The sequence below is a fragment of the Tachysurus vachellii genome, chromosome 4 (assembly GCF_030014155.1).
Source record: "Tachysurus vachellii isolate PV-2020 chromosome 4, HZAU_Pvac_v1, whole genome shotgun sequence".
Classification (NCBI taxonomy): domain Eukaryota; kingdom Metazoa; phylum Chordata; class Actinopteri; order Siluriformes; family Bagridae; genus Tachysurus; species Tachysurus vachellii.
The window spans coordinates 27423631-27436251 of NC_083463.1; the positions used below are offsets into that span (position 1 = coordinate 27423631).

General features: G+C 38.6%; 1 protein-coding gene across 1 annotated transcript in view; it reads right to left on the minus strand.

Annotated features, from left to right (window-relative positions):
- Window positions 1-864: 864 nt before the first annotated feature.
- Window positions 865-12621, minus strand: part of LOC132844029 (cytoplasmic phosphatidylinositol transfer protein 1-like) — a 50186-nt gene continuing 38429 nt past the window's right edge. Inside the window, exons 3-9 of the mRNA XM_060867187.1 lie at window positions 12014-12102; window positions 9729-9736; window positions 7407-7478; window positions 4570-4665; window positions 3684-3839; window positions 3255-3318; window positions 865-1958 (exon numbers count right to left, since the gene is read on the minus strand). Of these exons, the coding sequence (XP_060723170.1) occupies window positions 1648-1958; window positions 3255-3318; window positions 3684-3839; window positions 4570-4665; window positions 7407-7478; window positions 9729-9736; window positions 12014-12102 (796 nt within the window). The 3' untranslated portion in view covers window positions 865-1647. The remainder of the gene's footprint in view (window positions 1959-3254; window positions 3319-3683; window positions 3840-4569; window positions 4666-7406; window positions 7479-9728; window positions 9737-12013; window positions 12103-12621) is intronic.

A 12621-nucleotide genomic window follows, 5' to 3' on the forward strand; every position in this document is an offset into this window, starting at 1 on the left:
GTTATTCTAAAAGCTGGAGGCAAAATCATCAGGCATAGGAGGACATTAAGGAAGGTTAGACTTAATGAATTCATTCATACATGCAGGTAGACATGCTCGCTTCAATAAAACACTCAGTTCTATGCTTGTTTTATGTTTTCCTTATTCGAGATATCAAATAGCAAAATCCAGAACATCTACATTAACTGTGGCATTTTTTTTAACTGATTAAATCATTATGACCTGCTTGATTTCCTACCCCATGATCTGTATGAGCGTCTTCTTACCCCTGCTGCGGCTAAGGGTCAGATTGTCATAGAAGCTGCTTCCAAACTTTTTGGACAAAAAAAAAAAAAAGTTAGTTTATTTTGAAGCACTGGTGAGGAACTTGTATAAAGTAGATCCAAGACATCCATTAAGACAAATCTGGCTTGTAAGAACAAACCCTGGAATCCTGGATGGCTGAGATATTGGAATATCTGAGAAAGGATGTCGTATTTTTCCTGCCGTGGCTTTGGAAAGGCTGGCACCTATGAAGACCTGAGAAGCATTCTGACTAGGTGGAGTTGCATGCGTATGAATACGGCTAAATGGAAGTTAAAAAAAAAAAAAAAAAAGCTACTTTAAAATGTTATTTTTAGAAGGAAAAAAAAGTCTAAAAGTCTGAGGTCACACAAAAGCCTGTGATGAAACTTTTTTTTCATTTAAAACAGGAAATAAACAAAATTTTCAAACAAAAGAAAGAAAGCGTTCAGTAATTATTACCGAACGTTGTCATTAGAGCAAAATATCAATTACATAGAATGCAGGAAAATATTCTACTTTTTCTACTTTAAAAAAAAAAAAAGAAAAAAAAAAGCATTGAATGCGAAATACAAGCTCTCTCATTCGTGGTCTCAGACTTTTGGACCCCACCGTCCATCTGTGAGTATTTTATCTTCCTCAATGTTGTGAGATGTCATTGCTTAAAGATGCAGTTTGTAATTAAAAAAAAAAAACAATTTCTACCCTTACTGTAATTGTTCGGTTGAACAAATATTTTGATGTAATCTACCGTATTAGATCTTATTACTGTAATCTCAGCTCTGTTGATTTTCCCTAGAAGGTAAATTATAAGGCATTTTCGACAGAGGACATGGAGTCAGTAGAAAGGAAAGGAAAGACTCCTTGTATCATAGGTAGAATTCTAAAAATTACAAACTTATTCTTTAAAATGACACCTCAGGTTAATCCATGATCCTAATCAGGGATACCTGTTTCGTAGTTGCTAAGGCAACCGTATTTAAGCCACAACAGGTAGTCACCCAATCGTATTAGACGATTTCATAATAAAATGATGGGAGAAATAAAAGTAACAAGTACTTTACAACAAGCCTTAATAAGTAGCTTTTATGGTCTGGTTTTTTTGTTTTTAAAACCTATGACAGAAATTAAGACACATCACAATAACCGAATGCAGATATATAACATTATTTGCCAAATATGAGAAAATATAAACTGTCGAGGCAGAGGCTCCCTTGCAGGGAGGAAGCCCATTTACATGGTCAGTAACTGGAGTCTTTTAGAAATTTGCAACATGGAGCAAGTGGAAGGAGCCGAGTGAGTGAACCGTGTTTACAAAATCCTGATTGAAGGAAGAAATCACAAGGATGCGTGGCACAGCCTCAGTCACTCCGTCTGGTTGGATGCAGGGCTGACAGAATCATGGTTAGGGGCTGGAACAGGCTCCGGCTGTCCGGGTTCAGGCAGAGTGAGCATTTCAGGGGCGGATTTCTTGCGGGGCCGCTCTTTAGGGACGGAGAGGAACTCGGGGGCGTCGGTATAAAGCGGGGTGGATGGAGCACTGGCCGGCCCGGTGGGGGCCAGAGACGAGAGCGGCGTCTCACCAATTGAAATGGACGGAGGGAAAATACCGATCTTCTGGTTGGTGGCCTCCTGGATCCTTCGCTCAAACTCTCTCACCTCATCCATTGTCATGTCTTTAAAAAAAACAAACAAAAAACAAACAAACAAAAAAAAAAATTCAAATACAAATATAGTATCTTGTTCATGGAATATATAGATTTTATGTTATAAATACATAAATTAAATTTTAACTGCAAAAATAAGCTTTTTTTAAGTGTTTATTTCGATTGCATTATCTTCACATTCTCATTCTACTTTAACACTGATGCAATTTTCCCCAAGCAAAAGGAACGATAAAAAAAACAAAAACAAAAAAAACACGTGTGTAAATTTTAGGGTTCTAATTACATGTACTAAAAATGACATACATCATTTGCATTAAATAAAGGAAGTGATGTCAGAATGCATAAAGGCTGTGTTAGATGTTGGGTTATGGAGCTGAATGTTCAAGAAAGTGTGAGTGTCTGGGATTCTATTCCAGGTGAATCAGTATACTCGCTGATATAAAAAGAGAATCAGGGCTGAAGGGTGGATCTCGCTAAGGAAAAAGATATTTAAAAAGAAATCCACACATACGCTGACTTTGTCTAGGATCCCTATGCCATCCAGAGATGGAGAGGAATTGGTGGAATGATCTTGCTGCTCATGGCAAACTTTAATGTTGGTTTTTTCATGCATTTGCTTCTCGTACTCCCGAACGTCGTCCAAAGCCATATCTGCAAAGGCAGGGGGAGGGTGGGGCAAAAACCATGGACATCTTCAGTAAGGAACACTGAGGACGGGGTACGCTGGTGTCATAGGGTTAGGTTTCAGGGTCAAATGTCGAACCAGAAGGCTGAGCCAGGAGGGTTTTCAGTGCCGGTTAGTCAGTGATTGAGGTGAAAGGATGTTAGGTGAGAGGATCTAGCTTTTCAACTCTTGGGATGAGCATCAGCAAGAAAACTCTGAGATATTACTTGAAAGGAGAGAGAAAAAGAGAACTGGGCAAAAAGATGGCAAACCTGAAGAGGTGCATATTTCCCATCCCTTAAGTTCAGCAGACAGGAAGTTTAAATCAGAGGAATTAAAGGGCAACATTCCCATGCAAACCAAAAAAAATAAAAATAAGTGAATCATCTTTAAAGAAAAAACTGAGGATCTTTTATCATGCGGAAGAGATTGGCAGTTACCACTCAGTTTAACATCAGAGAAGGACAGAGAAAGTTTCATTTGAACGATTTCATGTTAAAATTTGGTGAGGGTGACAATAATTTCAGCATCAGCCTTTTATTTTATTGCACTTACCTCCAGTCACATGACCTAACACGAAAACAAGCTCAAATGTTTAGCTGTGATACGGTTATAAGGCCACATGCATGATTAGTACTTACCGATCCATTCATCCACCCAAGCAAAGGCCTGTCTATGGCCCAGCAGCAGCACGTCCCTCACCACCTATAAGAGAAGGACAAGAGAACACAAGAGAAGAGAAAATAAGTATTAAAAAAAATCTCTTTTTAAATCATGAATCTTTCTTTACCAATATACCAATATGCAGAATGCCTTTTCATTTGAAACGGTATAATGAAATAATAAAATTGGTAAATCAATAAATAACTGCATGGCATCATTTATGTTTAACAACTAGAGACATTTTAGTGCCTGTTAATATGACATTGTTCTACATTTACAGCTGAAGTGTTGAATAAAATATGAGGGCAATCTTAGACTCATAAACAGCACAGTAACTATTTAATAAAACATTATGTATGCTTTATAAACACTTGGTATCCAGTAAAAAGCATGAAAGGGTTTTGTACCTTGTGTACAAACTGTTCGACACGAGTCTGGAGGCCCCACACCTCGAACTTTACAGTCACAAGCTTGTAGGAGCACATGATGGGATTCTGTGAGTCCCGCCAGCCTTCCTGCAGCATGCCGCGAGACGTCTTCTCCGATTTAAAATAGCGCAGATCCTGCAAATGGACACAATTTTTATGACGACCAGCTCGACTAATGTTTCTCATGGTGTGTGTGTGGCTTCCTAGATTTAATATTATTCCTCCTTATTAACAGCCTATGTCATAGCTTTAATATTATTCCTGGATATTGTCTTAAAGCAGCTTTACAGAACATAAGAAATACTGCAAAAAGTACAAAAAGGTTATTATACAAATATTTATACAACGATTCAAGATTAATATTAGACTTAGATTTAAATGTGTTTAAAATGTGTTTGTATTTAATGAACAGGCATGAGGTAACTGCAGTGAGGAAAATATCCCTTAGATGGAAGAGCAAGAAACATTGAGAGGAACCAGACCCAAAAGAGAACCTCATCCACATTTGGGTGACACTAGAGGGTGTGATTATAGGTATGATTGTGCATGTGACCAATAACATTTAAATTGGAATAATTTGTCATTAAAAATCAATGTCAAATCAGATACTGTTTCACTTTCCCTAAAACACAACACAGCAATATGTAAAGCCTGAAGAGATCACATGTCTATAAAACTCATCTTCCAACCAGGTCAGGCTGAATGTCTTCACTTCATTGTTAGCAATGTTACATGTCTACATTCCAGAAACATGTGTACTATTAAGTTTAGTCTGAACTATCGCTTTAAAATATAACTGTTATTAAACACTGCATTATGTCATGTAATGTGGCATCTTCAGAGAGGTTACGACTGCTCTGCTCACCTCTGACTCCTTGTAGTAGCGCTCTGGAATCTCATCGTAAGCGATATCTACAAAACAAACTTCCCTCTCCTGGTCCTTCAGCTCATTTTCAAAGATCTGCAGACACACACAGACAGACACACACACATGCAGACACACACACAGACAGACACACACACAGACAGACAGACAGACACACACACAGACAGACAGACACAGATGCAGACACACACACAGACAGACACACACACACACAGACAGACAGACACACACATGCAGACACACACACACAGAGACACAGACAGACAGACAGACAGACACACACAGACAAACACACACAGTGAGTGAGTGAAGAAGATTGGAAGCAGAGTAAAACTGTACACAATGAACATAGTATACGGTGCAAAAGTGTATTAAAGTAACTCAGGCACTTAGACAGTAACTAAGAAACATCGATGAGTGTAATTACAGAGAAATGCCTTGGGCTATATCTGATTAAACCATTCTGTTTAGTCTAAATCACAAATCTCTGCTTTTCTCATTTTGACCTTGATGAAGATATCAAGCACTGTAATACCGGTACAGGAATTATAACATGCCATGCTAGAAAAAAATCCTTGAAATGTTTGACATAAATCTGAAAAAAACAAAAAACAAAATAATGAAGCAGATCCAAAAGAAGTAAGGAGTCCTTAAATAAACTGTATGAAACACAAATGTGTCATTGTGCACATTTACTACATTCGCTTGTTTATTTTATTATCCCATTTAACTGTGCTAAATAAATCACCTCAATAAAAGATGTAAGCAATGTCCTAAATTTCTGAAGTTTCTGCTTAAACTAGGGAAGAGACGACTAGTTGAAGACTTATATACTGTATGTCTGAAGAAGAATCCAGGAAGCCACTGTGGTGTCATTTAGTAATAGTAGTGATGTAGTAAAAACTATGAGTAGTACACAAGGTTTCGATTATAATACATACAGGGTTTCCTGGTTCGATCCTGCATTAAAAACCTCCATTACATTTGATACAGCAAGACTTTTTTCCCCCCACTAATGGCATTCCAGGCAACTCTATGGCTCATTCATTTAGTAAAATTTCCACTAGAGGGAGATGTGTGTTGGATGATTGTTGACACTGTACATGAGATCTAAAAACAAAATATGTCTTTAAAGTATGATTTCATGTATAAATACCATCCAGAGTAACAGGAATGACTTTAGACATGTTGGAGAGGTTAAAAGAGTGTCAGTGCTTCCAGTGTGCTCATTCATACACACACACACACACACACACACCCACCCCCCAAGTAATCTCACTGTGCTCTGGGGGAGGACAGGCGACACACAGCTACAGGCATGGAAAGAAAGAAAGAAGAGAGAGACACACAGTGAAGAGAGCTCGACAGGTTCGCTCTGCCTATAATGCTCACAATAGCTCCCTTAATCTTTTGTACTGTTTGAATGCGAGAAAATCACCGGGTATAAGTGAGTCCCCCGCACACGTGACGTTCACACCCACTGAACTAAACAGCAAGGAGTCTCTTAATCCCAGATCCACCAGCCATACAAAGCTAGACAGGAATACGAGGACACGAGGAATCAGCCTCTGTTTTGATCAGCCAGCAGTACATTAATGTTTGTGCTTGGAAAGGAAAAGCTTCTGGATGAATTCCAACTCACTGTATTAATTAATCTCATTTAACTACAGCTTAAATTCACCAAAACAGATCATCACATTATCTAATTACATTTATCTTTATATGCAGATCTTTTAATCGCGCCTAATGTATATATTCTCACACAATAATAATACTATTATTATTAATATTCTAAGCTTTAATTTCAAAGTGTCCATGCAGGTTTGCTGTAGGTTAACCGGCTTCCTTTCACCTCCCAAAAACATGCAGAGTGTGTGGAATGTTTGTATATAATACAACTGTACACATGCAAATATTTATAATGCCTTATGATCATCCAGGGTATATTCTTGTCTTGTATACAGCAGCTGAAATTAAAATGCTGCCTCAAGTGTAAGTTATACGGATACAACCTTTTGCTCAATTATCAAAATATAAACATATACGGTATCTGAGTGACATGGGAATGCTGTGGTCTGAGGGATCTCAGATGTGTGTGTGTGTGTGTGTGTGTCTCTACTGCTTCCCCCGACTGCCCTTGAGTCCGATCCGGTCAGCACCGATCAATACCTGAGCTATTAGAACACATCAGAGACAAAAAAAAGTGAAAGAAAAGAAGGAGAGATAGAGAGAGAGAGATAGTGTGGTAAGAGGACAATGAACTAACTTTATTATAATTCTAACACAGTTTAAGAGTGAGTATGTGTGAGAGGGAGAGCAGGGTGGAGGTTGTGGGAAAGCGGTGATCAGGTTGCAGTAAAGGACAAAATGTGACACTCATACAGAAAGGAAAAATAAAAAGTGATTCATATTGAGGTGATAAGTAAGAAGATTAAGACTGGAAATATCCAGAAATTTGGCTCAGTATTGGAAGACATTATTTTTAACTTTAGCTTTCAGACACTGTCACATGTCTTTGACAAAATTATTTACTCTTTTTGTCGAGCACGCTCTGAGAAGAATCACTCAGTGAGACATTGACGAATGAGCTGAAGAATCTGTTAAACTGTACGCTAGCCAAATGCTTGCGCAGTCCAGAAATCAATTTTGTGAGAGCATGTGGCCTAACACACGCCGCGAGAGAGCGTGTGAGAGAGACAGAACCCATTAACACAGTTGGTAATGATGAAAAAAAATGAGAAAGGAGACACCTGAAAGGTTTGTTGTCAGAAGAAGATTCGCAGACACACAGCTCACTCAAGTGCTCATGTACTCACATGGTCATTGCAGCCTTTGTTGTCCTCATACTTGGTTTCTATGTGGATGGAGAACTTTGGCAAAAATGAACACTGAAAAGGGAAAAAGAAGAGAAAGAGCTAATTATGCTAACTTTAGTTATCTTCAACAGCTGTTACTTTAGAAAATATTTTCTCGTGTCTGTTGCCAGACTGTACGCCTTTATAGGACTGCTATATTCACCTGTTGCTTGTTGAAGTGATCATGCTTTAGTTAGAATAAGCTTTAGTTAGGAACAGTGGATAAACCTCGAGATAACCGACAGTAAAATTGTATAGGATTGAAATGTATATGATTGTTGTATTAATTAAATTTGTATATGAAGTTGTATTAATCAGTGTGTGTGATTGGTCTGATCTCCTCCACAAGACCATTACAGCTATTATTATCATCAACACAAGAACAAGAAGACAGATTTCCATGGTAACCCCTTTATGGCAAAGAAAGTTGCTGCAAATGACACCTTAGGAAGCGTGGGCGAAAACGCAAGAGGAGGGGGACATAGAGAGAGAGAGATGACAGAAGTAATAGATGACAGTGAAAAAGTGGGGACTGTCTCTCCACTTTGGTGAGTCACTGTCTCTTCCTGATCGGCCATCAGGCTCCGCCCCAGCCACCCCCACCACGCTATACAAAAATAACGGTGACTCACTTTGAAGAGTTTTCCTCTGACTTTAAGACACAAATGAAGACATTTACCATGATACAGGCACGTTTACCAGAATCACAGGAAGTCAGAGGTGGTGAAACAGCTCATGAACACAGTAGTAAAATATGAATCGGTCCTTTATATATCACTAGGCACTGTAATAATAGCATGTACACTCACCTGCCACTTTAACATTAACACCTGTACCTTTGTACAATCATGTAGCAGTAAAATCAAACAGACAAATGTAAAGAACTTCAGTTAATGTTCGCATCAAACATCAGAATGAGGGAAAATGACAGGAATGATATAGAAACTTAAATAAGCACTCATTATAACCGTGGTGAGCAGAAAAGCATCTCAGGACACACAACACGCCATAATTTCAGTAACAGAAGTCTATCTGCAGGTTTTCTGCTCACCACAGTTGTCCTTTACTTCCTGTCAGCTCAAACATTTTCTCTGACCTTTCTCATCAACATAAAGCAAAACTGCTGACTTTTTTTTTTCCGTTTTGCTATAGTGGAAGTCACTCAGACGTGAAGCACTGAAGCTCTTCAGTTGTACCTGCATGATTTTAGTAAAAGGTGCAGAAAACATAACTGCATAAAAAACAGGTGTTCCTATTAAAATGGTTGATAGTATATATTATAAATATACACAGTTATAATAGGTTTTTCAGGCTGACCCTGAATTTACTAAAACAAAAAGAAACCTTGTGCATGAAGTCTCCAAGGTTGCTTTAACAATCACAGCTAAGCATTTGTCATGAATGAGCTCGACTTCGACGAGAACATTCACCGTGTTGAAGAACAGGCACCGAGGCACAGCTACATATGTTGTAGGATGTGAAACAGCTTGAACAGCTGAATTATGGCTAGCTATGATGATGCTAATATGAAGTGATATAAACTCACTGTCCACTTTATTAGGAATACCTGTACACCTGCACATTCATGCAGTTATCTAGCTTAATGCAAACATTTCGCTCAAGAGCATCAGTGCGGGGAAACGTGTGACTACCATGGCAGGGTTATTGGTACCAGATATTAGCATGTTTTGTGCATGTTGAGGTGCTATTTAGCTCACCCTGATTGTAGAGTGTTAATGTGAGATACCTTATACTTATATACTATATCCTTACTACATTCAGCAGCTCAAAACAGTCTGACTGTTTTGTTCCGACCTCCCTAATCAAAAAGGTGTTTTCACCCACAGGACTGTTGCTCAATCGTTCATCTTTGCACCATTCTGTGAAAACTCTGTGTGAGACTACTGTGTCAAAAAAATCCATGGATCTTCCGAAATATTTGAACACCAGCATTTCTTGTGAGAGAAAGCGCAAACTTTTTCTTCATTTATATGTTTGGTGTGAACTGAAGCTCTTGACCTTTATCTGCATGATTGCATGCATATTGCAGCTGTCACATGATTGGCCAACTAGATAATTGCATAAATATGCGCTTGTACAGGTGTGCCTAATAAAGTGGACAGGGAGCGTATGCATCCTTACACTGAAGTATCATCTGGAATCACATCCATTTATATTGGAGAGTTTGATCAGACACCTGTTAACACTGCAGCTGTAGATGAAACTGAACACCAGGCCTTTATAACCCTGTGTTGTGTTCAGAAGTGATATAAGAAAACTCACTGTGTATTCTGCAGCCGGGGGAGGTCAGGAATTCAGGACCGGGAGAAGAGAAGAGTAGAATAAAGAGAACAGAATTAGCATTTTATCAAATACAACTAAACATTTGTAAACAACAGCAGGTTTAAAGATTTCCACCCAGTCCCATTAATCAAACAGTTATTTTTAAACATTTCTAAACAATAACTGTACACCTCCTGCATGAGCTCCTGTTTTGTGTCCCCAGCACACTACAAGAACCCTCAGTGTTTTAATGGAAAACTGTGCCACTTTATATCAGCTTGTGACATGGTGAACATGGAGGAGGAGTTGTGCTGTTCATTAAGCACTCAAGTTTTTATGCAAAAAAAATTTATTTGAAGTTTTTTGGAAAAAACGAACATAAAAATGTTCCTGAAAAAGTTCCTGTGAACCTTATATAACCGGCTCAAAATAACGACAGCATTTCCCACACATGATGATACTTGGGCATCCCGCCCAAGTAAACTGACAAATGCCCAAGTATATTCTGCCCTATTAAAAAATGGCATTTTACTGATTAATCTGTTCTGGGGCAAAAAAAAAACAAAAAAACCATGGCTTGTTTCTAATTTTGCATTGATGTGAATGAAGCTCGGGGTCATTTGGAGTGGGAGATGAGAAAATAGGGGGTGAAGGAGAGAGAACCACTCAGCAGAAACTACAGTATCAACACAGTGTGTGTAATAAGCTGCAATTACTCAAAGACCCTTTCATTACACCGGGTGCAGCAAAAAAAACAAGAATATATTAAGTAGGAACATTCCTTTATGTGCTATTTAGCAAATATATGATGTGCAAATATCCATAGTAACCATAAGGTTATTATAAACATCATCACAAAAAGAGTCTCACCCTGTTGTGGCATTTTGAGCTTTCACAAGGATTTTAATTGGAGCCAGTTGTGTGTGTGTGTGTGTGTGTGTGTGTGCTGCAGTAAAAGTAGAACAAACCCATTACCCTGCTCAGTGGATTGTAGGGAAGCAACACATTTTTTCATCGTTATTTCATGCTGTCATTGATATGGAGTTTTGCATATCACTCTTTCAGCAACACAAATCAGTTCCTAACTCACAGATCATTAGAGATCAGTAAGGAACCAGTGTGTCTATCTAAAAAGTAGCACAGCGAGAGTGATGCTAAATAACCTAATTAAAAATATAGGAAGGAATCAGAGGAATTGCTTATTTTTACAAATTTCTTAAATTGATCTGCATCAGTCATCTGTATATACTCTAGAATGGGACTCTCTGTACAAACCTTCACAGCTATAATCTGTTTGCAATAGAGGAGATTCAGTCACACTTAAAGGCATCATCAGTCTAACTGAGGCGTTTTTCTGTAAAACATCTCCACTCTTCTAAGTGCTGAGGGACACAGGAACACACTGCTGGGTTTCCAAGTCCAGTAAGTGTTAAAACATTACGCTGTGTCTGAGGGAGAGGACCAATTTATTTGCTGCCAATTCCCACCCCATTATGTGGGTCTGGCACTATTCCGTTACATCAGCGGTGTCCAGTCTTATCCGGAAAGGGCCGGTGTGGGTGCAGGTTTTCATCCCAACCAAGTAGAAGCCACACGAGTGTCTACTAAAAGCCAAGAACAACTGATTAAACAGGTGGAATCAGGTGTGGATTCTGCTTGGTTGGAATGAAAACCTGCACCCACACCGGCCCTTTATGGATAAGATTGGACACCGCTGCGTTACATCTACCAGTCCAGCGAGGAAGGTGAATTCTAACAGGTGCTTTCTCTTGGGTGTCCTGAATAGATTCATATAATATTCTTGTCTTTACATCATTGTGAAACAGATGCCAAAAAATAACGCCGACTGACAGATGAGTGTGATTGGCTACACAGCAAAGGGAGAGAGAAATAAAGTCCTTATCATAGTCAGGGGACAGGGTTAATTATGGTGAAATCTGAATTCAAGTCAATCTACTGATGTGTTTCTTTTTAATGAACTCATTATATATTTAAATTATAAATTTATAATTGATAAATTGCTGCCAGTTTGTATCCAAGATAAAGTAAAATCAAACTACTATAGTCTTGATATGGTACCAGAGTCTTGCTTTGCCACCAGAATGATGGTAGTGTATAGATATAAAGATATTGATATATTCTAAAGCTGATTCATTACAAGGGCAAAAATCAAGCTAGAATACACAGCACTGTATTTGGGTTTGAGAACGACAGCAATTTTATGTAGCCTCTGATATCACAATTAATAAGGGCTAGTACTGGTTTGAGCAGTTGGTCTTTATTACCTGTAATGGTGTAAGGATAATAGTTCCAGGCCTTTTCCGTCACATAGAAGATTCTGGGCACCACTGCTCTCGCCCAACTGGGAAGTTTGCTGTAAATAGAAAGAAGACAACTTTATTACAGATACAGGGTTTCTGCAGGGTTTAATCAGTCAAATTTAAGACTTTTTAAGACCTTTTTATGACCATTATGATTTGAATTTATGACCTACACGAATTACGATAAATAACTTCAGTCATTAAAATTCCTTTCAAAAGTCTTTATTATTGACTTTCATTGAAACTAACAAGTTTTATTATTTAAAGAGTAATTCTATTATTATAGTATTCAACACACACAGGACCTCCGCTTTCAGTGTGGAGGTTGATCCGAAACCACTGTGTGTGGCACTGGATGCGACAGAAACAGAATCCCGTGCTGTACTTGGACCGGGTAACGTTAGTGACGGAGCCGAACAAAACTGACGGATCGCCTGCACCCACTGCAGGCCTTTTACAGCAACGATATGCTTTTCCGACTTTGCATGTGACTTCAAGGCTTTTATGCCTAAACTAGACAGCTCCAACGTCTTCTTACACAGAGTGCAATAGGCTTGATACCGATTGTTAGC